This window comes from Cynocephalus volans, chromosome 17 (assembly GCF_027409185.1).
Source record: "Cynocephalus volans isolate mCynVol1 chromosome 17, mCynVol1.pri, whole genome shotgun sequence".
In the NCBI taxonomy this organism is placed as follows: domain Eukaryota; kingdom Metazoa; phylum Chordata; class Mammalia; order Dermoptera; family Cynocephalidae; genus Cynocephalus; species Cynocephalus volans.
Window position 1 is genome coordinate 2,384,775 of NC_084476.1, and position 27,675 is coordinate 2,412,449.

Genomic DNA, 27,675 nt, shown 5'->3' on the forward strand with positions numbered 1-27,675 from the left:
TGGACATTTCATGCAACCGGAATCATGCGGTACATGGTCGTCGCGTCTGGCTGCTCTCACCAAGCGTGGTGTTTTGAGGCTCATCCTCACGGTGGCACGTGTCGGTGCTTCATTCTGTTTCAGGAGTTCAGTGCCTTTATTCCTCTAAGTAATGTTCCACTGTATGCATAGACCACACTGTCTGTCTGTCCATCCATCGGTGGACACTTGGGCTGTTGGGGTGGAGACCTTTTGGCTATTGTGAATCATGCTGCTGTGAACATGGGTGTGCAAGGTTTTGCTTGATACCCCTGGGGCTTCTGACACTGGGAGTGCCTCTTCCCAGCTCCCTGTCCCCTGGCTGGATGCAGGTGACGCACGAGCCCAGCTAGGGGGTACCTAAGCTTTCCTGTGCCATGTACCCTGTGGGTACACTACTGAAGCCCACAGAGTCCCTCTCATACAACGCTTCCTTCCCACCCCAATTTTTCTTACCGTGCTAAAGGACACTTTACAAACATTTTACCATCCACGTTTTGTGTATCCACTCACCTGTCAATGCACACTTGGCTTGCTTTTCCCTTTTGGACATTGTGAATACTGCTGCTATGAACATGGGTGTACAAGCATGTCTTTGAGACCCTGCTTTGATTCTTTTGGGTATATGCTCAGAAGTGGAATGCTGGATAAAAATAGTAATTCTATTTTTAAGTTTTTGAGGAACCACCATACTGTGTTTTCCATAATCGTATGTGTTTTCCACGATAGTGTCATCTTACGTCTCCGCAGCAGCCTGCAGTGCTCTCCCCGTGTCCTGTCCAGCTCTTCTTACTCTGTTTTTGACAGCAGCCTTCCTAACGGCGTGAGCTGGTGTCTCACTGTGGTTACGATCTGCATGTCCCTGACGACTAGTGATGTCGAGCATCTTTTCATGTACTTATTGACTATTTGTATATCTCTTTTAAAGGAATGTCTATTCAAGTAGTTTGCTCAAATCGTTTGGTTTTTTGTTGTTGAGTTCTGGGAGTTCTTTACGTATTTCCTGGATATTAACCCCTTGTCAGATATAGGATTTGCAAATATTTTCTCCCATTTACTGGGTTGCCTTTGTACTCTGTTGATAGTGTCTTTTAATGCACAAACTTTTAGTTTTCATGAAGTCCAATTTGCCTATTTTTTCTTTTGTTGCCTGTGCCTTTGGTGTCATATCCAAAAAGTCACTGCCAAATCCAATGTTGTGGAGATTTTCCCTAAATTTTCTTCTAAGAATTTTATAATTTTAGGTTAGAATGCAGCCTTATAACACCAAGGTCACATGTTCAGATCCCCGTACTGGCCAGCCGCCAAAAAAAAAAAAAGAAAAAAATATATATAATTTAGGTCTTATATTTAGGTCTTTCATCCATTTTGAGTGAGTTTTTGTATATGCTATAAAGTAGGGGTCCAACTGCATTCTTTTGCATGTGGATATCCAGTTTTCCCAAAACTCTTTGTTGAAAAGACTCCTTTCCTCACTGAGTGGTCTTGTCACCCTTGTCAAAATCTGTCTGACCATATATGGAAGGGTATATTTCTGGGCTCTCTATTCTGTTCCATTGGTCTGTATGTCTGTCTTTAGGCCAGTACCACACTGTAGCTTTGTAGTAAGTTTTGACATCAGGAAGTGGGAGTCCTCCAAATTTGTTATTCATTTTTAGATTGTTTTGGCTATGCAGGGTCCCTTGAGATTCCATGTGAATTTTAAGATGGGTTTTTCTACTTCTGCAAAATATGTCATTGGGATTTTGGTAGAGATTGCACTGAACCTGTAGATTGCTTTGGGTAGTACTGACGGCAACATCGAGTCTTCCAATCCATGAACACAAAACGTCGTTCCGTTTATTTGTATCTGCTTTAATTTCTTTCAGCAATGCTTTGCAGTTTTCAGTGCACAAGTCTTTCACCTCGGTTAATTCCTACATTATTTTATTTTTTTTGATGCTATTACAAATGAAACCGTTTTCTTAATTTCCTTTCCAGATTGCTCATTGTTAGTGTATAGAAATATAACTGACTTTTGTGTGTTGACTTTGCATCCTGCTACTTTGCTGAATTCATTATTTAGTTCTACCAGATTTTGTGGAATCTTTAGGATTTTCTACATATAAGATCAAATCTGTGAACAGAGACAATTTTACTTTCTTTCCAATTTGGATGCCTTTTATTTTTCCTGTCTAATTGCTTTGGGTAGAATTTAATAGAAGTGGTGAAAGCAGGCATCCTTACCTTGTTCCTAAAGCTTTCAGTCTTTCACTATTGAGTAAGATGTTTGCTGTGGCTTTTTTCATATATAGCCTTTATTATGCTGAGGTAGTTTTCTTCTGTTCCTAGTTTGATGAGTTTTTTTTTTTTTATCATAAAAGGATGTTGAATTTTGTCAAATGCTTTGCATTGGTTGAGATGATCATGTGTTTTTTCCCTTCACTTGTTAATGTGGTGTACTATGTTGATTGATTTTCCTGTGTTGAACCATCTTTGCAATCCATGCATAAATCCCACTTGATCATGGTGCATGATCTTTTTAATATGCTGCTGTATTCAGTTTGCTCAGGCATTGTTGAGGATTTTTGCATCAATGTTTATAAGGGATATTAGTCTATAATATTATTTTCTTGTGGTGTCTGTGTCTGGCTTTGGTATCAGGGTAATGCTGGTCTCATAGAATGAGTCAGGAAGTGTTCCCTCCTCTTCAGGTTTAGGACAAGTTTGAGAAGGATTGGGGTTAGTTCTTTAGCTGTTTGGGAGAATTCACCAGTGAAGACATCACGTCCAGATAATGCTTTTTATGTAAATAAGATTAAAAATGAAATCCATTATCTTGAAACACTTTTCTCAAAATATTTTTAAGATTGTAGTACGGTAGTACATGTCCTTTTTATGAATTCATTAAACACTGTGATCTATCAGCTGGTCTAATATTTATTGTAATTTTGAACCCATGATGAACAGAATGGTCTTCTGTGACATCTGTAGCAACTGAGATATGATATGAAACATTTGTGACTTCACGAGGAGGCAGAGTCCCAGGCACTGCCGGTGATACTCACGGTTGGTTGCCTCGATTTGTAATTTGGGGAAATGTTGAATTTTGGTTAGAGCCCAGTGAAGATGATGTCATTTTCCCATCCCAGGTCACCGGTACAGCCTTCCTGGTGTACTACGGATTGTAATGATCCTGGACACCCCCATGGGACTATGTCATGCATATGAATATCGTGTCGCATGCGTCTTTCTGGACTAGGACAATGGGGAGGCTGGAGCAGGTGGGCACAGAGGGCAGCACCTCCATGCAGAAGGATGGCCCTTAGCTCCTGGGGGACACAGACACGTCCCTGCCATGGGACCTGATGTTACACAAGGATGTTGGGATGGCCACACACTCCTGAATGTATTTGGGGAAAGATCTGTGCAAATCAGTTATCATGTGTATTAGTTTCCTTTGGCTGCCATAACAAATTACCTCAAAGTAGTGGCTTAAAACAACACAGACTTATTCTCTTACAGTTCTAGGGGTCAGAAGTCCATCAATCTCACTGGGCTAACATCAAGGTGTCAGCAGGGCCATGCTACTCCTGGAGGCTCTGGGGAAATCCGTTTCTGTGCATTTTCCGGCTTCTAGAGGCGGCTGATTTCTTGGCTCACAGTCTCCTCCTCTATTTTCTTTTCTTTCTTTTTCTTTTTTTTTTTTTTACAATATTATTGGTGCCATTTATTTGTTAGTTAGCTGCATTTGTTTTTTATTTTATTTTATTTTGTCGATATACAATGTGGTTGATTATTGTGGCCCATTACCGAAGCCTCCCTCCCTCCTTCCTCTCCCCACTCCCTCCCAACAATGTGTGTGTCCAGAAATTTACCTGTTTCCTCCAGATTTTCAAATTTGTTGGCGTATAGTTGTTTATAATAGTCTTGAATGATTCCTTGTGTTTCAGATGAATCAGTAGTAATATCATCTTTTTCATTTCTGATTTTTGTTATTTGAAACTTCTCTTTTTTTTTGTTAGCCATGCTAATGATTTGTCAATTTATCTTTTCAAAAAACCAACTTTTTGATTCATTGATCTTTTGTATTGTTTTTTGGGTTTCAATTTCATTAAGTTCTGCTCTGATCTTAATGATTTCTTTCCGTCTGCTAACTTTAGGTTTGGATTGTTCTTGTTTTTCTAGTTCTTTAAGGTGAAGTTTTAGGTTGTTCACTTGCCATCTTTCCATTCTTCTGAAGTGAGCATTTAACGTGATAAATTTCCCCCTTAATACTGCTTTTGCAGTATCCCACAGGTTTTGGTATGATGTATCATTATTTTCATTAGGTTCAATAAATTTTTTGATTTCTTGCTTGATTTCTTCTTGGACCCATATGTCATTAGGTAGAATGCTGTTTAATTTCCATGTGTTTGTATAGTTTCCAGAATTTCGTTTGTTATTGATTTCTAATTTTAATCCATTGTGGTCTGAGAAAGTACATGAGATAATTCCAATTTTTTTGAATTTGTTGAGACTTGATTTGTGACCTAATATGTGATATATCCTGGAGAATGATCCATGTGCTGATGAGAAGAATGAATATTCTGAGGTTGTTGGATGGAATGTTCTGTAGATATCTGCCAAGTCCAATTGGTCTAGAGTATTGTTTAGATCTTGTGTTTCTCTGCTGATTCTTTGCCTAGATGATCTGTCCAATATTGACAGTGGGGTGTTCAGGTCCCCTGCTATTATGGTATTAGTGTCTATTTCCTTCTTTAGGTCTAACAGAGTTTGTTTTATAAATTTGGCTGCTCCAACATTGGGTGTGTATATGTTTATGATTGTTATGTCTTCTTGATGGATCAATCCTTTTATCATTACGTAGTGTCCCTCATTGTCTCTTTTTATGGTTTTTAGTTTAAAGTCTATTTTATCAGATATAAGAATAGCTATTCCAGCTCGTTTTCCTTTTCTGTTTGCATGGTAAATCTTTTTCCATCCTTTCAATCTTAGTCTGTGTGAATCTTTATGGGTGAGGTGGGTCTCTTGAAGGCAGCATATAGTTGGGTCCTCCTTTTTATTCCAGTCAGCCAGTCTGTGTCTTTTTATTGGGGAATTTAAGCCTTTTACATTAAGAGTTGTTATTGAGAAGTGTTGATTTATTCCTAGCATTTTATTGATTATTGTTTGGTTGTCTTAGGTGTCTTTTGTTCCTTGCTTTCTAATTTACTGTTTGTTTTCTGTATTTGTTGGTTCCTTGGGGTGTAGATAGCCTTTTTGTTTGTTTGTTTTCTCTTCATGAATGCCATTTTTATTATACTAGTGGGTTTTGATTTTTCTTGGATTTTTATGGCAGTGGTAGTTATTTTTCAGGAACCAAACCCAGTACTCCCTTGAGAATTTCTTGTAAGGGTGGTCGTGTGGTTGTGAACTCCCGCAGTTTTTGTTTGTCTGAGAAATATACTATTTGCCCTTCATTTTGGAAGGATATCCTTGCTAGGTAGAGTATTCTTGGCCAACAATCTCTGTCTTTTAGTATTTTGAATATATCATCCCATTCCTTTCTGGCTTTTAGAGTTTGTGATGAAAAGTCTGATGTCAGTCTGATTTGGGCTCCCTTATAGGTGATTTGACGCTTCTCTCTTGCAGCTTTTAAGATTCTCTCTTTGTCTTTGAGTTTTGCCAATTTGACTATAACATGTCTTGGAGAAGACATTTTCAGGTTGAATATGTTTGGGAATCTTTGAGCTTCCTGGATCTGAAGATCTGTGATTTTTTCCTACACCTGGGAAGTTTTCTGCCACTATTTTGTTGAATATGTTTTCAATGGAATCTCCATTTTCCTCCCCTTCTGGAATACCCATGACTCGGATATTTGAGTGCTTAAGGTTGTCTGATATCTCTCAGATTTTCTTCAATGCCTTTGATTCTTCTTTCTTTTTTTTGTCTGCTTGTGTTGTTTCAAACAGCCCATCTTCAAGTTCAGAGGTTCTCTCTTCAACTTCTGCAAACCTGCTGGTTAAACTCTCCGTTGTGTTTTTTATTTTGCTGAATGAATTCTTCAGTTCGGCAAGCTCAGCTACATTTTTTTTCAGGGCATTGATTTCCTTGTACATTTCTTCTTTCAGATCCTGTATACTTTTCCATGTTTCATCATGTTGTCTAGCTGAGTTTTCTTGTATCTCATTCAGTTTCCTTAGAATTATCACTCGAAATTCCTTTTCAGACATTTTGAGGGCTTCTTGTTCTATAGGATCCAGAGCTTGAGAGTTATTACCCTTTGGTGGTGTACTTTCTTGATTTTTTGTATTTCTGTTATCTTTTCTTTGATGTTTATTCATTGTGGCAGGGGGTTTCACAGTCCACAGGTTTGACACTATTGTCTGACTAAGATGTTGCTGTGGTTGCCAGTTTGGTATGTCTATCTCAGTGACTGCTCAGTGGGCCACTAGTGCCTTGCGTGTGTGGTTGCCTTGGGTCTTGGGCCTCTCCAGGGAGCCACCTCTCTGGTCAGCTTGGACTCGGCCAGGCTGCTGGATCATGGGGTGGTACCGCAGGGTGTGTGCTCTCTGCCGAGCTTCCACCTCCCCTGCTGGACGTCTCCCTGTTCTGCACGCCTGGGCCGGGCTGCTGGGATGCGCGGAGGCACCACAGAGCGTGTGGTCTCTGTGGAGCTTCCCCTTCTCCTGCTGGACGTCTCCCTGCTCCGTGCATGCTGGGCCAGGCTTGGGATGGAGCCGGGTGGCAGTGAAGCCTACCTGCTATATTGCACGACGGCATCCCCACAGGACGTGTGGTCTCTATGGAGCTTCTGCCTCCCGTTGGATGTCTCCCTGCTCCATGCGCCCTGGGCTGGGCTGGGAATGGAGCCGGATGGTGGTGGTGAAGCCTACCTGCTGGATCGCACAGTGGTGGCCCCCCCACAGGGTGTGTGGTCTCTATGGAGCTCCCGCCTCCCCTGCCGGATGTCACCCTGCTCCGTGCACACTGGGCCAGGATGGGAATGGAGCCGGGTGACAGCGGTGAAGCCTATCTGCTGGGTCACACGACGGTGGCCCCACAGGGCATGTGGTCTCCGCGGAGCTTCTGCCTCCCCCGCTGGACGTCTCCCTGTTCTGTACGCACTTGATGTTATGTTTTTATAGTTGTAGATCGGTTGATTTGTGGGAGACAGTGACGCTGGGGACCATCTATTCCGCCATGTTGACTGGAAGTCTCTCCTCCGCTATTTTCAAAGCAGCAAAGCAGCAGCTTCTCTCCTCTCTGATCTGCTTCTGTCCTCACATCTTCTATCTACCTATGACCCTCCAGCCTTCCTCTTTTTTTTTTTCGTTTTTGTTTCTTTGGTGGCTGGCCGGCATGGGGATCCAAACTCTTGACCTTGGTGTAACAGTCTGCTCTAAACTGCCTCCTTCTTATAAGGACCCTTGTGATTCCATGGGGCCTACATGGATAATCCTGGGTAATCTCCTCATCTCAAGATCCTTCGCTTAATCACATCTGTGAAGTCTCTTTTTTACCATGCAAGGTCACACACAGTTTTGGGAATTAGGACAGGGACACCTTTGGGGTCCTTGTTCTGCCCATCATATCATTTCACTAGCAAGGAGCTCAGGGGACATATCCTGTTGCTTGGGGCCCACAGGATGTGCCTAGAACAAACAGAGGGCCGGTGGGGTTAATGGCAGGAGCACTTCTCTTGGCTCTCCATGGGCAGGTGGGAGCCACTGAAGGAATGTGTCCACGCGCCTCTTCCCTGGAAGGATGAGCCATGTGTCTTTACCCCACGGCCACCCCTGTGACCTTCAAGGGTTAACTGAGTGGTTGCCATCTGTAGATGACCTATGAGGCTTTGTTCAATCAATCGATTGACAATCAGTCAAGGCTTTTCTGTCTGAACACTCGGAGGGTCGTTTCACCATGGGATCTTCAGGTTGGGCCTCTGGGCCCTTTCTGTGACGAGCCTGGAGTTATTGGAGTCATGCCTGAGTAGTCACTATAATTATGCTTGTAGAATATTCTTCAATGCCTTCATACTAGTCGCTACATCCCACTACATATTTTGACCTAGTATCAACGTTAAAAAAAAGAAGACAAAGAGGTTATCCTGTTTTGCCTTAGCAAAAAAAATTTTTTTCTTTTATAATGAAATATTCCTTCTACATTTGAGAAGTCCACACACACTTAAGAGCAATCAACCATGTGTGGAGGTTACTTCTGTGGTAATGGCATAGTAATGGCAACTCAGATATCACAAAAGAAGGCTCTTCTCATGACACGGTCCACACAATGTCCTGTGCTGACAGGATCTAGTAAATCACAGCAAGAGGAAGCAAACAAGCCATCGAAGTCACTGGGCCATGCTGGAGTCAGAGGCTGCGTTCACTCCAGGACTGCACAAACTCTGGGCTCTGTGGCCTTGTGTTGCCCCCTGGTAGTAGCATGTCTATGCCACATGATATCCCTTCCAGGTGGAGTTACCTGAAATTCTGGGTGATCTCAAGATGGGCTTTTGAGTGCAGAAAAGGCTAGTCAGAGGTTCGCATGAGTGAACCTGAGATTTAAATGAATATCAGTTTATTAAAGAATCAAATTTTCAAACCTACTTGTGCAACTCAAAACCAAAAGAACTTAGTTCTTTCTCGAATTTTAAGTTCAGCATTTAAAAAATTGTGGTAAAATACACATAATATAAACTTTAACATTTTAGCCTTTTTTAAGTGCACAGTTCAGTAGCATTATGTGCTTTCCCACTGTCGTGCAGCCGTCACCACTTTCCGTCTCCAGAACTTTTCATCTTCCCCAACTGAACCTCTGTGCCCATGAAACACCAGCTCCCCAGTCCTTCCCTCAGCCCCAGACATCCACATTCTACTTTCTGTCTCTATGAGATTGGCCTCTCTAGGGGCCTCACGGATGTGCAATCATAAAGAATCCGTCTTTATTTGCCCTTTTGAGTCTGGCTTATTTCACTTAACATCACATCCTCAAGTTCAACCACACCATAGCATGTGTCAGAATTTCCCTCTTTTAGTTATTATTTTATTTTTATTGAATCAAAATTGATTATGCACACTTTTGGGTTTCAACATTGAAATGTGTTGATCAAATCAATATTACTAGCATATATATTGTTACAAATCATAATTATTCTTTATGCCCCTTGTCCAATCCTGCCCCCTCCCCCATCCTCTTCCCCTCCCCCCTCTAATCACCCTAGATTTCTTCTCTCCCTCTGAAAGAATAATGGTTATTCTGTTGATTTGCTGCCCAAATGATCTGTCTAATGCTGAGAGGTGTGATCAGGTCCTTCAATACTATCATAGAGCAGATGTTTCTTCTGTGACTATGAAATGGACTCTGTGGAGACAGACATCCTCCTCCTTTCTGTATCTCTGCTGGTGACTCGCCTTGTGTCAACTCACTCCAGTGGCTGGTGGACCATCTGCGTGGTGGTTGTGGCATCTAGCCGCCTTCAAGGCAGCCATGGTTATTGTGGTGGCTGTGGTGGGCCACCCCACATGGAGATGTTTTTGGCGTGCTCTGTGGTGCTGGCAGTGTGCCTGGTTGTAGAGAGTGTCTGATCCCCGGTTCCATGCCCCAGGTCCCTGAGTGGGTCCCGAGGCGCTGGCACAGTGTGCCTGGTTGTGGGAGGGGGGTCTGGTCCCCTTCTCCATGCCCTGGGTCCTTGGGCAGGCCCTGAGGCACTGGCATGGTGTGCCTGGTTGTGGGAGGCAGGTCTGGTCCTCTTCTCCATGCCCCGGGTCCCCAGGCAGGTCCCAGGGCAGGCCCGAGATGCTGGTGCGGGGTGCCTGGTTGTGGGATGGAGGTTTAGTCCCCTTCTCCATGCCTCAGGCCCCTGATGTGCTGTCCTGGCATGCCTTGTTGTGGGAGGGTGGGTCTGGTCCCCTTATCCATGCCCCAGGTCCCCTGCTGGGCCCTGAGGCGCTGGCATGGTGTGCCTGGTTGTGGGAGGGGGGGGTCCGGTCCCATTCTCCATGCCTCGGGTCCCTGAGTGGACCCTGGAGTGCTGGTGCTGTGTGCCTGGTTGTAGGAGGGGTTTCTGGTCCTTCTCCATGCCTTGGGTCCCTGGGTGGGCCCCGATGTGCTTGCGTGGTTTGCCTGGTTGTGGGAAGGGGGTCTGGTCCCTGGCTGCTAGCCTCAGGTCCCTGGACAGGCCCCTAGGCATTGCTGGTGTGCCTGTATGTGGGAGTGGGGTCCGGTCCTTGGCTCCAATCCTCAGGTTCCTGGGTGGGGCCCCGAGGTGCTGGTGGTGTGAGTGGTTGCGGGCAGGGGTCCTGCTCCTGGCTCCATGCCTCATGTCCCCTGATGGACCCCAAGGCATTCATGGTGTGCCTGGGCCAGAACTAAGTTTTTGTCCTTTGCTTACTTTTAAAATGGGGGAAATTCCTGCGGGAACCAGTACTTGAGCTGTGTGGTTGAGCTAAACTGCTGCTTTGCTGCTGTTTCCCTAGGGAAGGCTTTTTGTGCAGCTCAGGGTTTAATGGTTGACCTTATAGATACTTCCGGCTCTCCAGATACTCAATGCACCTGTGTTGCCTAGAAACTCTGATCTGGACCTGAGTTTTTTTTTTTTTTTTTTTTTTTTTTTGTCATTTTTTCGTGACCGGCACTCAGCCAGTGAGTGCACTGGTCATTCCTATATAGGATCCGAACCCGCGGCGGGAGCGTCGCCGCGCTCCCAGCGCAGCACTCTACCAAGTGCGCCACGGTCTCGGCCCCATGGACCTGAGTTTTTTCATCGAACTGCACCCCATGCAATTCTGCGTTCCCAACCAGTCTCCTCTGAGTGGTCCTGCACTGATTGGGGGGCGGATTGGCTGTCCTTGCTGTGTCCCAGTGTTCTCCTGGTAGGCCCATCTCCCTCACTGTCTGTGCTCCTGTAAAGTAATCCTGCCAACGATGCCAATTGCAAAGTAAGGCAAATCATAACTAAAGCCAAAATGTTTTGTTATTTTAGTTATTATTTTAGTCATACTCAGTTTCCATTTATATTGTCAGAGCTAGGGCTCAGACCCTCCAAACCCACTGTACAGACTGGGTCCCCAGACCCCTCACATGCAGGTCCATGCTAGGTAATTGGGAAAGATTCCAAGAGCTGTTGGCAGATGACATGAGCTCACTCCTCAGCTTCCTCAGTGGCAGCAGTTTACAGGTCCGACAGCCCACAGGTCCGGCAGTGGCCTTGCAGAGGGTCCCAGGGGCACTAGCAGCAGCAGCAATGGCCTCCCCATGCCCACCCCCGGGGGCATCCTGGGGGTGGGGAGCGCCCTGGATCAGAGCCACTCATACTTAAGTCCATAACCCAGGACACCTGGGTGCACATGCTCAATTACACTAGACGATAACCAAGGAACACCTGAGCACACGTGCCTGTTTACATCAAATGCTCAGCAAGATTCCGAACAGCTGAGGGGCCCTGACCATTTTCCTATATTTTCCCAACAATCCACCCCTTCAGGGTCCCTCACTGTAAAATCTACAAGTTCAGAATCTTCCACGATGTTCCCTTAGTGAGGATAACTGACCTTGCATTCACATATCCTATTCCATCCCAGTCCCAAAAGTCTTTAGCTCGTTCTAGCACCAACTCAAAAGTCCAAAGTCTCATCTGAGACTAAAGGCAAAACTCCTTTCAGCTGTGTACCTGCAAAAATCAAAAACTAATTTATCTACTTCCAAAATACGGTGGCACAGACATTAAGTACACATTCCTGTTCCAAAAGGTTAGGAATAGACAAAGAAAAACAGTCTTCATATCCGTAATGCAAACAGGACAAACATTAAGCACACTGGGGCACCTGGATCCCCAAAGCATTGGGCAACCTTGCTCCTACAGCTCTGCCAGGTGCAGCCCATTGAGCTGCCCTGGTGCCTACGGCTTTTCCAGGCCGTCGTTGTACATTGCCAGTAGCCCCACGGTTCTAGGCTCCTGGCGGCAGTCCCTCCATCCTGGCTCCACTAGACATTTCCTCAGTGGTGGTTCTCTGTGGGGGCTCCGACCCCACTTTTTCTGCTCCACATTGCTCCATAGATGACCTCTGCAGTGGCTGCACCCCTGCAGCAGGTCTCTGTCTGAGTTCCCAGGCTTTTCTATTTACTCTATCTCAGGCAGTTTTTTGCAGCGTTTGCCCATAGTTCAAACAACTGCATTCTCCCAGACCATCAAGGAGTAGCTGCTGTGCCCCTGGGCACATTCACAGCCATTCTGCAGCTGCTGCCTCAGAGATAGGCATGTAGTAACGGAGACTTGAAATTCTGCAGGGCCACCCATCCTCGGGTCATCTGCCCATCTGCATGTGGCACTCTTTTCTCGGGTTTTACGGCACCTGGCCAGCCATTGGGTTTAAGTGGCACCCTTCGAGCCTACTCGGGTTTAAGTGGCACCCTCCGAGCCATTTGCCTTTGGACAAACGCGACATGCGTTTACTACACTGTCTCCCAGAGCACGTTATAGCATCCACCCCTAGGTCCCATAACTGCAGTAACCAGGGGCTCTCCCTGTTTCTGCTTTGTTCCCCTAAGCCAACCTATTCAACCTGAGTATATGGAACATAGGCAGTGAACTGGATCACCTGTTGGTTGCCCACCGGTCAGCCCGGTCCCACAGGCTGCTCGTGCTTCACTTTGATGAGCAGGTCATTCCAGGAGAGGCACAGTCCTCCCCAGCTCACCACCGGGTTTGTCATACGTCTTCAGTGTTGGAAGCAAGGATGACCTGTCGCTGTAGTTCAGCCTCCAGGGCATGCATCTGCACTTCCAATCTGTCTGCTTTCTGCTGCAAGTCTCAAAACTGTGCTTTGTGGGGTTTCTGGTCCATGTTGGCTCACAGTGCAGCGAGCAACAGCCAGACCCCATTCAACAGGAAAGCGTCCACCAGGCACCACATTCCCAAAGGTAGCCACATTTCCTCCCCTTCCCAAGGGGTTTCCTGCTTATTTACCTGCTTGTCACCCCACAATGACTACTCGAATTGCTAGGCTCTTTTACCTGCTCATAATCCTGCCATGACTATGCAAATTACTGGGCTCTTTCACCTGCCCATAATCCTGCCATGACTGTGCCAATTGTAAAGTAAGGCAAATCATAAACAACTAAAGCCAAAATGTTTCATTATTTTAGATATTATTTTAGTTATACTAAGTTTACATTTATACTGTCAGAGCTAGGGCTCAGACCCTCCAAACCCCCTGTATAGACTAGGTCCCCAGACCGCTCACACGCAGGTCCATGCTAGGTAATTGGGAAAGATGCCAGGAGCTGTTGACAGGTGACATGAGCTAAGTCCTCAGCTTCCTCAGCAGCAGCAGCAGTTTACGGGTCCGGCAGCCCACAGGCCCAGCAGTGGTAGTGGCCTTGCAGAGGGTCCCAGGGGCACTAGCAGCAATGGCCTTCCCATGCCCCCCCACAAGGGGTCATCTCGGGGATGGGAGGTGTTGTGGGTCAGAGCTACTCATCCTTAAGTCCATAACCCAGGACACCTGGGTGCACACGCGCAATTACACTAGACGATAACCAAGGAACACCTGAGCACACGTGCCTGTTTACATCAAATGTTCAGCAAGATTCTGAACATCGGAGGGGCCCTGATCATTTTTCTTATATTTTCCCAACAGGACCTCAGAAGTTGCTGTCAGTACCACTGCTGCAGGTCAACACAGCAGTTCTTCTGTCTCCCTGTACCTTTCCTACTATGTAGCTAATGAAAGCCAAGGTCTTTTTTCCCTCTTCTAAATCTTTTTATTGAAGAATAACTCAAACATATACAAAAGTGGAGAGGGGTGTCATGAGCCCCACAGCCCCCATCCAGGTCCCCACTTGCCAGCTGTCAGCTCAGGCCAGTCCTGTTGTCCTACCCATCCCCACCACCCTAAAGCAAACCCAGACATTGTTCAACCCCTTTGTGTCCTTTAGATAAGGATTCTTTGGGTAAAACACACTGCACATTGCCCCAACACTATCAGCCCACCCAAAAAAGTCATCAGTAAAGACCCCTTTGCTGTGCTTGCTAGGAATGACCATCCCAGCTGGCCTCCCTCATAGTGTGAGGGCATTTTCAGCTGGGGCAAACGGCTCCAACATCTGGTCTTATCTGGGCACGGCTGGCCACGCCACGCCTTTGGGCACAGCTCTGTGTGACCATGGTAGGACAGATGGCATGGTTGTGATGAATGTGAGGTACATAAGAGGTTATTAGCGATACTTCCCATTTCATGAAGTGCTTAATTTCAGTGAGACTTGTGTGTTTACATGATAGGAAAACCAAAATATATTTTGGTTTTTATGGAAGCAAAACTAAATATACAAAGATGTCACTTTTTATCTCCATAAACAAAAGACAGCCACCAAGTTAATGAGAGGGCTAACACTGCCTCTTCTGTGGATTGAGTTTTCAGAAACTCAGCATAACCGATTACTGCCTACACCTGCGGTTTTGGACAATCGCATTTATGCTGTTGTGGCATTGCGCTGCGGTTCTGTTTCATAATCTCCTCTGTCCCCTCGGGCTCAAATTCCTCTAAGCGTGCACAAGGGCTGTGGGTCAAGTGGGCACTCAGAGAATTTGTATAAATAAGAAAAAACCAGCAAAGTCCTGGAAAGCAGTATGACCCCTGCAGAGGGTGCTTTTTGTTTCTGAAGGGGTTGGAAAAACATTTGGGTCTCATTAACAAGCCTTCTGAGGAGGTATGTAAGGAAAGTGAAGGAAAATGGTCAGAGCCCCTCAGATGTTCAGAATCTTGCCGAGCATTTGATGTAAATATTCACATGCGCCCAGGTGTTCCTTGGTTTTTGTCCAATATAATTGTGCATGTGCACCCAGGTGTCCTGGGTTATGGACTTAAGTGTAAAGGACGAGTGGCTCTGATCCATGGGGCCCCCCACCCCCAGGATGCCCCTGCAGGGGCCAGGGGAGGCTGCCACCACTGCTGCTGCTGGATCTGTAAGCTGCTGAAGAAGCTGAGGACTGAGCTCATGTCGTCTGCCAACGGCTCCTGAAGTCTTTTCCCAATTATCTACCATGGACCTGCGTGTGGGGGGTCTGGGGACCCAGCCTATACAATGGGTTTGAAGGGTCTGTGGGTCCTAATCCCTAGTTCCAACAATACAAATGGAAAACTTAGTGTAACTAAAATAATGAAACATTTTGGCTTTAGTTATGAGTTGCCTAGCTTTACAATTGGCTTTGTTAGCAGGAGTCCGACAATAACCCCAACCAGACAATTGGTGTAGCTATTGCTATAACCTGACATCGTGGAGGAAAGAGCCTGGAGCCAGAATTTGGGAGGTTCAAACTTGGGTCAGGTTCACCCAGTGCCAGAGAGTGTCTGTAACCCTCTCCTTGGTGGACGTTTGAGGGATTCAGCTCAGTGACTGCTCCCTCACGCTCTGAGCTGGTGGGTTAGAGGGGGCACGGGGGATACCACCCTGCTGCTTGGTCAATGGCCTTGATTCTGTCGGACTGAGCACTTAGAAAAGCAAAGCACACAGGTCTTCCCCCAGCCCCTCCTTCCTCTCCCTCCAGAGCCCCAAGTGATGGCTAGAGCGGAAGCAGCTCCTTAAAGGACCCTTTGACGAACTGCCCATCTGCTGCAGCTGACTGAAACCTATCACGTATTTTAACACTAAGTTCACTTTTGGGCAATCAGGGGAGAGCCTGCCTAGAACTCTGGGTTGAAGTCATTGCCTCCCAAAGAGGCCTGAGCTAATGCTTTCTTAAAGGAATTATCTCTAAAAATAAAAACAAACCAAAACCAGTACCTGGAGAAATATTAATCTTCCTGAGTCAGAACTAGGTTTAAATCAGCAAGGAGGGAAAAGAATCCCAACAGCCCAGATAATGACGCTTTTACTACTGAGAGACCTCTTCCTGTCTTTGCAGTTTGTTCTCTAAGCCTGTGCGGCCTCTGATCCCCACCCCCGCCCTGTGGTCCAGCGTCCCCATTAACCTGTGCACACACCCTCGACTGCTTTGCCCTGGCCAAAGCCAGTGACTCTGTCTACGTCGTTTCTCCCATGTTCTTGTCCATTTATGGGATGTCGCCAGGGATGCTGCCTGGCGTCTTGTTCCATTTTTGCAGCCTGGGCAACCATCCCTGGCCCTCTGCATCCCTGCAATACCTCCACCAGCCCTTAAGCCAGTCATGGGGCCATTGGTGGAGAACTGGCCAGGCTCCCACCCCTCCTTGTCCCTGCCCCCCACTCCCCCCTCTCTAGCCACTATGGGAGGAGAAAGGGTATAAAGTAAGGGAAATCATAACTAAAGCCAAAATGTTTGTTATTTTAGTTATACTAAGTTTCCATTTACATTGTCAGAGCTAGGGCACAGACCCTTCAAACCCATTACACAGACTAGGTCCCCAGACCCCTCACAAGCAGATCCATGCTAGGTAATTGGGAAAGATTCCGGGTGTTGTTGGCAGATGACACGAGCTCAGTCCTCAGCTTCCTCAACAGCAGCAGCTTACAGGTCCGCTGGTGGCCTTACGGAGGGTCCCAGGGGCACTAGCAGCAGCCACCTCCGCTGCCTTCAGCAACAGTAGCGGCCTCACCATGGCCCCCCACCTCACCCCCCAGGGGCATCCCGGCGGCGGGGAGGCACCATGGGCCAGAGCCACTCATTCTTTAAGTCATAACCCAGGACACCTGGGTGCACATGCGTAATTACACTAGACAATAACTAAGGAACACCTGAGTGCACGTGCCTATATACATCAAATGCTTGGTGAGACTCTGAACATCTGTGGGGCCCTGACCATTTTCCTATATTTTCCCAACAAAGGGTCTCCCTGCTAGGCTCCAGCGACTCCCTTCCCTCTTTGGCACCACCAGACTTTCCCTTTACCGCATCATTAAAAACAAAACACCTCTCTGCACCCCATGCTTCCCCTCGGCTATAGCTCCATTTTTCTGCTTTCCTTTACAGCAAAACTCCTGGAAGGAATGCAAATACTCATCAACAGAACTCTTGTCCTCCTCTGTCCCCGCATCCCACAAAACCTGCTTGCAAGGGATACTCCATCACTAAATCCATGCGCCAGCTCCTGTACCATCTCCCTCCATCCTCAGCAGATCACAAACTGGAAGCTCCCTCTCCAGACCCTCTGTAAGGAAAACGGACAAATGCTCAGGCTCCCTCAGCTGTTCGGAGTCTTGCTGAGCATTACCTAGCCTGTTTACTGTAAACACGTTAACTGCGCACGTGTGCCCAGTTATTTCTTGGCTATTGTCTGATGTAATTGTGCACGTGCACCCAGATGTTCCTTGGTTATCTGACTCACACTCAGATATCCCTGGGTTGGCTAACTTAAGTATAAAAGAGGAACGGCTCTGATCCACAGTGCCCCCAGGACGCCCCCCCTCCCCAGTGGGCCACCAGGCTGCTGCTGAGGCTGGGGGCTGAGCTCGCATCTAAATGGAGCATGTCAACCTTGCCAATGGCTCCCAGGATCTCTCTCCAATTACCCAGCTCGTGACCTGCATATTGGGGGTCTGTGACCCAGCCTGCACAACAGGTTTAAAGGGTCTGTGAGGGTCTTGACACCCTCTCACCTTTCAGGCTGGCTCCTCCCCATTTGTGACTTCCAGTCCATGCTTGGGCATCCCCTCTGCCTTAGCAATGGCTCCCTGAGTGACTCTTGTGCTTCACAGGTGTAAATGCTGTCTGCAGCAACAATGCCCAGCTTCATATCACCCACCTGGGCTACCTCTGTGAGGTGGCTATCCAACTGCCCACCCAGCGTTTCCATCTGGGGGCCTAGTAGGCATCTCAAATTTAACATGTTCAAAGTCACCCCCAAACTACTAATCTTCCCCTGAGCCCCACTGCCCTGCCCTGGCCTTTCCTAATTTGGTTAAGGATAACTCAGTCTTTAGAATTGCTTTGGCCAAAAAACCTCGGACTTTGATAAAACGGACGAATTCCTGGAAAGACACAAACTACTGAAACTCACTCAAGAAGAAATATACAATCTGAATAGACCTCTAACAGGAGGAGAGATTGAATTAGTAATCAAAAAACTACCCATAAAGTCCAGACTCAGATGGCTTTAACATTAAATCCTACCAAACATTTAGAGAATTAACACCAACTCTTCACAAACTCTTCCAAAAAACAAACAAACAAAAAAAAAAAACCCAACCAACCAAACAAAAAACAAATGGAAGAGGAAGGAACACTTCCTGCTCAGTTCATGAGGCCTGACACCCAAACCAGACAAAGACATCACAAGAGAGCCACAGGCCAATATCTGTTATGACTATGGACACAAAAATCCTCAACAATATAGTAGTAAACTGAATCCAGAAACTTATAAAAAGAATTATACACCATGACCAAGTGAAATTTATCCCAAGAATGCAAGGATGGTTCAATATGAAAAAAATAAATGTAACACACCAACTTAATAGAACAAGGAAAAAAACCCCACATGATCATCTCAATAGATGCAGAAAAAGCATTTCTCAAAGTCCAACACCATTTTATGATTAAAAACACTCAACAAACTAGGAATAGAGGGAAACTTCCTCAACCTGATAAAAGTTATCTATGAAAAACCCACAGTGAACATCACACTCAGTGGGGAAAGACAGACTGGATGCTTTCTCCTCCCGGTCAGGACCCAGCCAAGGATGTCTGCTCCTGCTGCCTCTACTCAACATTGTACTAGAGGTTCTTGCCAGGGCAATCAGCCAAGAAGAAATGGCATCCAGATTGGAAAGGAGGAGGGAAAACTACCTCTATTCACGGATGAGATGATCTTGCATATGGAATGTCCTAAGGAATCCTGTAAAAACCTGTTAGAACTAATACAGAGAGTTCAGCAAGGTTGCAGGATACAAGGCGAATACACAGAAGCCCTTGGGGTCTCCCTTTCTCACGCCCCACATCCGTCAGTGGATGTCTCCAGCCTCCTTACTGGCCCTTGCTACCATCTGTTCTTCGTCCAGGAACCAGACCGATTCTTTGAAAGGGTCAGTCACATCCTTCCTCCCTCTGCTCAAAGTCCTCCGATGGCTCCCCCTCACTCAGAAAAGAGGTTAAAATTCCCACTGTGCAGATCTGCCACCACCCCCTCTGCCTCCCGCCATTTCCTTCCCGTCTCCCCTGGCCCTGGGTTCTGGACCCTGGTGTGTTTCTTACATACTGGGCTCTCCCGTCTCACGGGTCCACCTTCCGTGACCCCTGCCCAGGACACTGCTCCCCCAGACTTCTTCTCACTTGACCCTCACTTCCTGCCTGCCCTGCTCAGATGCCCGTCCTCTGGTGTTCCCTGCCTGCCCGCCCCTTCCACCTCTCGTTCTCCTCATGGTGCCATCATGCTCGGGCCTCCCTCGACCGGGTGCTCCAAGTGCCCGTCACTGCCCACGTGGCCTCCTTCCCCACGCAGATGGCTCCGCTGGGTACAGACGGGGTGGCAGCACCCAGGACCCCCTGCCCAGCAAACTCTGTATCCCTTCTCGCTTCCCCTAGGGTGGTGGGGAAGTCTCGAGCTGGTGGACCGGCGGTAACCACCTATCTTGACCGTGAGGTCCTCGGACAAGCGTGCCACTACAATCCTTTCCCAGCCCCGGGCAGGTCCTTCGAGGCTGACTTGATGAGGGTGAGACCAGAGCCCCTTCTGGGGCGTGCACCTGCAGGGGCCGCACTCCGGGGTGAGGGCGCTGCAATCCGTCTCAGATGACCGAAACCCCACCTCCCCTCGACCTGGACTGTGCCCCTGGGGCGCTCGCAGGGACAGCGTGCTTCTGGAGGCCTGGGGGGAGTCCCTCCGGCTCCAAGCGCCGCTAGGGAAGGATCCCGGGGCTGCTCCTCCCGCGGGGCTGTCACCTTCCCGCGCTAGCTGCCGGCGGGCGCGGATGGCTGCACCGTCCGGACCCCCCGGGCGCCGGGCTCCGCAGGGCGCGGGGGCCTCGCGGTCCCAGGCGCGGAGTCGGCCCGCCAGCCGGCCGGGACGCGCCAGTCCCTAGGCAGGAGGCGGCGCGTCCCAGACAAAGGGCTACCATGGGCTCCACCGGGGCCGCTCCGCCCGCGTCCCGCGCCCCGTTGCGCTCCGCTCGGCGGCCACCACCTCTGCACCTGCGGCCGGGGGGAGGAGGGGGCCAGGGGCGGGGCCACCCAGTGCGCCTGCGGAAAGGGGCGGGGCCTCGGGCGGTGCCCACTGCGCCTGCGGAGAAGGGCGGGATCGCGGGCCGCGCCCCCTGCGCCTGCGCGAAGCCGCGGCGTTCGCGCGCCCCCGCCCGTTGGCCGCCGCCTCAGCCGCTGCCGCCGCCGCCGCCCCCCGGGGCCGCGCACGCGCCGCCGCCGCCGCCCCCGGCCCGCGCCCGCCCCCGGCCCGCGCCCTCCGCCGCCGCCTCGCCGGGCCGCGGGCTCGGCGCCTCCTCGGCCCGCGCTGGGCACCCGCAGCATGCAGCAGCAGCCCCCGCGGCGGCCGTGCCGGCGGCGGCCGTGAGGTGACGCGGGGCCCTCTCTCGGCCGCCCCTCCGCGGGCCGGCTGCGGGGCCGGGGTTCGGGCCCGCCGGGCCGGCGCGGCTAGGGGCGGCGGCGCCTTTGTTGCGGTCGGGCCGCGGCGCCGCGGCGCTTTGTGCGAGGACGGTGGACGCGGGCGGCCGGCCCGCCGCGGACGGCCGGAGGAAGATGGAGGCTCCGCCGGACGGCGCCGCCGACCTCGTGCCGCTGGACCGCTACGACTCGGCGCGGGCCAAGATCGCCGCCAACCTGCAGTGGATCTGCGCCAAGGCCTACGGCCGAGGTACACCGGCCGGGCCCGGGCGGGGGCGGGGGCTCGGTCTGCTTGTGGGTGTGGGTCTGGCGGCTGGAGTTTGGGTCCAGGGACCGGGGTCTGGGTATGAGTCCAGGGGCCGGGATCGGGGTCCGAGTCAGGATTCGGGTCTAGAGTCTGGGGTCAGGGTTTGAGTCCAGGCACCAGGATCTGGGTTTGAGTCCAGCGGCCGGGGCCGGGGCCTGGGTTTGGGTCTGGGTCTGTGTTCGGGTTCGGGTCTGTGTTCGGGTCCAGGGGCTGGAGTCTGAGTCAGGGTTCGGGGCCGGGGGCCGGGGTCTGAGTCCGAGTCTTCGTCCGGGTCTAGGTTCAGGGGCCGGTGTCTGGATCTGGGTCCGAGTCCAGGTTTAGGTCCATGGGCCGTGGTCTGGGTTCCGGATCCAGGGGCCGGGATCTGGATCTGGGGCCGGGTCCAGGTACAGGCCCAGGGGCCGGGGTCTGGGTTCCGGATCCAGGGGCCGCGGTCTGGATCTGGGTCTGGGTCTGGATCCGGGTCCTGGGGCCGCGCAGGGTCCGGGCCGCGGCCCATCCCGAGGTCCCGGCGGCAACCTGGCCAGCGCCGAGCTGGTTGTGCGGTCACCTCGGCAGTGGTCGTCCCGGCGTGGGTGGGGCGGCGCAGGTCCGACTGTGAGCTCGCATTTGAAGGATGCTCTGAGTCCGTTTTCAGTGGCAGGTGGGAGGGCGGCTGCCTGGTTCTGAAGAGCAGGAAGCGACCCCTGGGTACCGGGGCGGCCGCAGTCTCTTGCCAGCGCAGGGCTGGCCGTAGCGCCGGACGCGTTGCGAGGCATCCGACGCCGCGCTGTTCGCTCACGGTGAATTTTGATACTTATAAAACAGGGGCTGTTGAATTTCTCAACTAGAAATTGCTTATTACCTGGATTGTGCTTAATCCCTTTTGGTGAATGATCCCCCTTTGATTAATTCCTATTTTGAAGAACTAGGTAACCTTGTTACTCAGTCTAGTTTGTTAAGCTTTAATGTGCTTAGTGGATTAAACAGTCCTATTTCATGCTCTCGCTACTTCACAGAGCAAGCGATTTTCATAATTGATTGATTTGTAAGGCTTTGTTAATTTCAGGTGCTTTGTTTCACACACACACAATTAAGGGTTAATGCTTGTGTAATTCTTTTTGAATTTGAAGTTTAAATTTGAAGCATTCTAAAAAAAAACAAACTGCCTTTATTCTGGTGGGAAAATGTACCGTTTCTAGAGTAGGATTAAAGGGGAGAGAGAACCCTTACACAAAAGAGTTTGGATGACCGGTTTTGAAAATTTGCTGAGCATGCGTTCCTTGTGTGACTACGGGCCTGTGCCCCAGCTAGACTTGAGTTAGTCATAAGGACAAACACGTTTTGTAAGTTTTAGGGATTAAATACATCGCTTTATTTAAACTGGTTTTTGTAGTGTGTAAAATAATAGGAAATAGTTTTTTTCTTTTTTTCACAATTTTTAGTTTTACGATTCCTGTTTACTGGCTCAATTGAACTTTATTTGGTTTCTATATAGTAAGTGATGGAAAAAGACTGCCACACACCTAACTTCACATGATTTTTTAAAAAATGGAATTGATGAAATGTATACATAAAATCTGAGATCTGGTGTGAAGAACACCGGTGGACACTGGGGTATCTAGCAGTCAGTCGTCATTAGCCTCTGTGGTCCCCCACCTACTTCCACCTGTGTTGGTCTTTGTTTTTCTTTGTGTTCCACCACATATCATCGCCAAACCACTATAGTTTAGTTTTACATGTTTTTGCAGCTTTCATGGTGATGTCTTCTTCTGAGACTTGCTGTATTGTTATGTTTTTAGGTTCTTCCTAGCTTCATACTAATTTCCCTGTGTTCTTTTTCCCTGCTGTGTAGTATTTCACTGAGGCTTGTCCACTGTTTAGCCATTCTGCTGTTCATGGGCTCTGGCTCGGTTCCACTTTTTTGCTCTTAAACACGGCACATTCTTGGGCACGGCTCCTGGGGCCCATGGACAAGGTTTCACTACTATGTGCATTTTTAAGACTTTACACATGGAGATGGCCAAGGGCTCTGGTAATGAATATTATATAGACTTAAATACTTGTAAAAAGCACTTTCATTATTTGCTTTCCAATTTCTTTAGCAAGATGAATGCATTTTTAATTTGTTGCATGTAGCTTGGCATTCAGCATGAGATTTGTCAACTATATCGAAGTAAATGTGCACCTCTCTCAGTGTTAGTATTGGGTCGGTCTAGGTTTATTTTCAGTACCACCAGATTGCTCTTCAGTACTGTTGACTCATCAGACAAGGAATTCAAAGTCTGATACCAGAGTGGGCTTTAAAGTTTTGGAATTATTAAAAGGCGTCATTTAAAGAATAGAAACCTGAGCAGGAACTGAAGGAGACTAGATACTGTCTCAGGATCTGAGACTGGAGTGCACCTTGCTGCTTGGTGACAGTGCGTCAGCCAGCACTGCACACATCAAACACTGATTTTAGCAGGTCTGGTTTCCATCATTTTTGTTAAGTGAGAATGCTTTTCCATTCTGTACCTCACTTCAGAAGAGGAGCAGATATAATTTTTTTAAAATTGAGAATCTCTTTAAATTTACAGATGTGGGAGGTCCCAATTCAGATGATCAGAAAGACTCATCTCAGCTCAACTGAAGTGATTTTATTTGTGTCGCTATCATGGGGGTCACAGCCTGGGTGTGAGATTTGCTGCTACCCAAGGTGGAGTTGTGCCTTTTAGGAGAGTAGGTGGGGAGGGGGTTTCAGCAGTATCATGTAGATTTTTTTCCCTTAAGACTCATCTCCTAATCCAGGGGCATATTCTTTGTTTCTTCTTTTGGATATCTCCACGTGCCTCTCCAGTTTAGTTTTCAGTTAATTAGACATTGTTCTTTTAATCTGGACTCTTTAATCGTAAATCAGTTTTTTGGAGGGTATAATGGTGAAAGTGGCTTAAATATTTTGCTTGTTAAACAGTTGTTCATTAGGTTGCTAAATGAAACCAAACAGTTCTCTATTTGCATAGGAATTGAAAGCATGCTGAAACTCTAGTGCTGGGTGCTCTGAGGCTGTCTCCTTGTTTTGCGTTTGCCTCTCAGGATTCTCAATGTCCCCGGGGCCACCAGTCTGCCATGTGTAATAAATGAGTAGGCTCTGGGATAGCTCACCCTTGGCCAGGCCTTGTGGCATATGGGGATGCAGAAACATCTCCAGTTTTATAAATCTCTGGCACCACAGCCAAGAATTGTGGGCTGTCCTGTGCTTTTATTTTTAGATCTCCCCTCCTTTTTTGGGTAACTCTTTTATTTCATTGACAATATTTTAATTATTTTTTAGAGATAATATATTGGGCGTGTTGAAAATTGTTCATTTAAAAGTGTCTGTAAGAAGGAGCAGAATCTGTTTAGCTGCAGGATTTTTAGATGAAAGTTGTTTTTGGTGTTTTATAATAAATGATTTGGGGTGAAAGTTGTAATAAATTGGTAAAAAAATTTAAAGGGGTGACTTGAAATACTGTTTATTTTACAGAATTTTACGGAGTGCTAGACTGAGGCTATGGCAGTTCTGGCTTTTGATTGTAGTCGACTGTGCATTTTTTCCACACCCTTAGGAAACTCACATGTATCTAGGCCTTGGTTTCACAGGACTGTGTGGGGAGTAATAGCTTTTGTTATCTCTCAAGGACAATGTTAAAAAAAAAAACCCAGGAAAGTACTAGAAGGCACATAGCTATTTGCAAGGACGTTGCTGGTGGTAGAAACTGAGTTGTTCCTTTGCCTGTGGAGCTGCGCTGCCCTGAATCCTAGGGCACTGGGGTGGGAGTCGGGTGGCCACGTTCAACCTTCTCACTTTACGGATGACAGGGGGCTGGCGAGCGGCCACGGGCCTGCCCAGAGTTGCACTGCTGGTGTGGATTGCCATGTCCCCTCCTCCCTCCTGTTCTCTCACTCTCTTGCTAGGGAAATTTAAACTACTAGTTTGGGAACCATGTTGTGGAATAAGAAATCAGTGTGAGGATGTTGTTGCCGGTGAAGTCTGGGTTTTAGTCCCCATTTAAAGGATGTCTATACTAGAGCCGCTGCCAGCTATTTCGTTATATAGGTAGCAAGGATAGTTTAGACTCTCATTTGCTTAATTGATATTGAGCAAATCTGCCTTTATAATTAACTCCAGGGGGTCATCATATTGTTTTGTTGTAGTGACATTTGGTTAAAATGAATTCCATGCTTGGAATCTCTTTCCAGCTGCAGAACTGGTGATGAAACTCGCTTCCCAGCTTCCTCCCTGAGTTAGCAGGACAGCAGCAGCCAGAATCTTAGAGGGAAGAGCCTGTTCCTGACAACAGCATGCCTTATTCATTTTCCAGTTTAATAAGCATATTGCCAAGTATTTTTAGGTGATGATTTGTTCAGATTATTGGTTTATGAATGTAGATTGTATTTTTAAATAGTCTTTTGTTGTTCTTGGCAAGGGATTTTGACATTTCTGAGATGGGAGGTTACAGAGTAACTTCAGATGTTTATTGAGCACCTGTTAGTGGTACTAGGTACTGTGGGGCTCACTGGTTGGTCTTGGTAGCTTGACCTTTCCTCTGCATAGGTATTCTGAGGACCGCCTTTAGTCTGGTTATGGATACATCTCCATACATGGACTATGGTTGGCTCATTCAATGCTGTGCAGTACAGAGTACTCAAATACTTGTGGAATGGGTAAAAGTGTTTGAGATACCTGTGAAACAGGTGGAATAGAAATATGTGTTGCATAATTCTGTCCTGGTGGCCGTAAATGGATACATTTATATTTTTAAAGATATATCAGTTTTTACTTGTTCTCTTTCCTGTCCTGATGCCACAAATTAAATGTTAACCAAAGAATATAAATCCATCTTTAAGATCTAATTGTCCTAATTTTTAAAATTTGAGGGACCCTCAGAAGGGCAGGCCACTATTGTGCTTCAGGATGTTAATTTTGTGCAAATGTTCTCCAAAGACCTCAATATTTTTTTGTTATTACATTTATTCTCCTCATAGTTTATAGGCTTTTCCTGCTGTTGATTTTTTTTTGTGTGTGTGTGGTCATATCAACATTATACCAGAATTCTTTTTCACTCCTAGTTGAACTATGGAAAAACTCAGATTGCTGTCATTTTTCATATCATTAGAGGGTGGTCAGGATCGAGTCAGTGTTGCAGTCATTCAACCAATGATAATTCAATGGTTAGTATGTACGAAAAAATTTTGTTTTGCACTGTAGGAAACACAAAGGGGGAAATTATATGATGCCATCTCCTTTGTTGCTTAAAATCCCCATGAAATATTGACATCCATAAAAGAAAATGAAATAATGCAAGGGTTAAAAAATGATTGTATGGCATTGGTACAGAGCTGCCAGCTGAGCAAATGGTAACCACAGTGCCTGGGTACTTCAGAGGGGGAGTGGTCACTGTGGGTTGGGGAAGCTTTGTGGGACTTTGATAGGTTTTGAAGGATGAATAAGGTTTGGGCAGCCCCCAAGAGTAGAGGAGAGAGTGTCTGGTTGTGGTACTGTGTAGAAAAGTGTTTTCAGGCATGCTGAGTGGATTAACCTTTTGATGCAGAGGATTTGTTGACTGAAATAATAGGTGATTAGTTTGGAAAATAGTCTGGTACCAGATTGTTTATGGTGTTCAGGCTGGCTGGGAATTTCTTTGATGATGTGTACCTGGGAAGGGTTTCCTGTAGGGAGGTGGTGTTCTGAGAGAGTGAGCTTGGAAAGATGTTTTTAGCAGGTGGGACATCTGGGAGCTGATGTTGTTTAGGCTTGAAGTGCCAAGGACTTGCCTTGTTTGTCTGCAGTGGGAGTAAGAAGAGCAGATTGAGCCAACACGTACTCTAAGAGCAGAACCCATGAGGATGGTTGATTGATGGCAGGTGTGGGAGATGGCCAAGGAGGAGTTATGGTCAGCTCTGACTACCATGTTGATCCTGATCATGGGGACCATGGTACCCTTAACATGCCTTCTGTTATCACATATAGAAAGATGATCTTGGCGTTTCTATTTCTGACGTCTTTCCTGAGCTCCTACTTAGACCTCTTCTTATTCTGGTTTACTTAAATCTCTCCTAGTCTTCTAGTCACTTTAAACTCAACTAGTCAAAATTAAACTCAGTTCAGTTGAGCATTATGCTGTGAACTGTGGGGTCCTCACTATGCTTCTCGGGCCTCATGTAGCGAGGACCACAGATACAGAGACCTGTGATGAAAGGCCAAGGAGGTTAGAGCTTTAGTTAGGGAATAGCAGATGCTACTGGCAGAACGGTTAAGGGAGGGAGAGAAACTCCTCTGAAGGAATCTGGAAAGTTCCATCCAAGAAAGTGAAAACTGAGTTTGTGCTGTAGGTGGGCCATAACCAGGTAGAGGTAAGGAAAACATAGAGACACAAGGACAACGGGAGGGATTGGAGGGGAGTGCAGTGTGCTTTGTGAAAAGGGCAAGAATGGTCTTCTTCTGGAGTGGAATGTAAATTTAGCAGCCCCAGAGTTGGAAGGTGAGATTAGAATGGAGAGAATGTGGAGCGCCAGACCTTTGAATGCTTTGAATAGGTGATTGATAAATTGGGGTTTTGCTCTGTATGAACTGGGGAGCCATTGAAGGTTTCTGAGGAGGGAAGAGCTATATGAAATCTGGGCTTTTCAGAGAAGTCTCTGTGAAGGTACATTGGTTAATGCCCACTGCAGGGTATAAAGTGAAGACTTTTATTTTGGACATTTGAGAAAACTGCCTTTATTGAGGTATAATTTACATACAATTACACACACATTTGAAGAGTATAGTTTGATGGGTTGAAACAAATGTATACACTGCTGTGACTGTGACCACAATCGAGATAAAGAACATTTTCATCACCTCCAGTGGTTCCCTTGTGCTTCC

The 27,675-nt window shown here is 47.5% G+C and overlaps 1 protein-coding gene across 4 annotated transcripts in view; it reads left to right on the forward strand.

Moving 5' to 3' along the window:
* The first annotated feature begins 20,553 nt into the window (after positions 1-20,553).
* Positions 20,554-27,675, forward strand: part of CAMSAP1 (calmodulin regulated spectrin associated protein 1) — a 74,695-nt gene continuing 67,573 nt past the window's right edge. For all 4 annotated transcript variants that reach the window (XR_010022101.1, XM_063081544.1, XM_063081546.1 and 1 more), the window contains exon 1: positions 20,554-20,753. Coding sequence is in view for 3 of the 4 variants with exons in the window: in XM_063081544.1 (XP_062937614.1) it covers positions 20,639-20,753 (115 nt within the window). In the remaining variant the exon portion in view is untranslated. The remainder of the gene's footprint in view (positions 20,754-27,675) is intronic.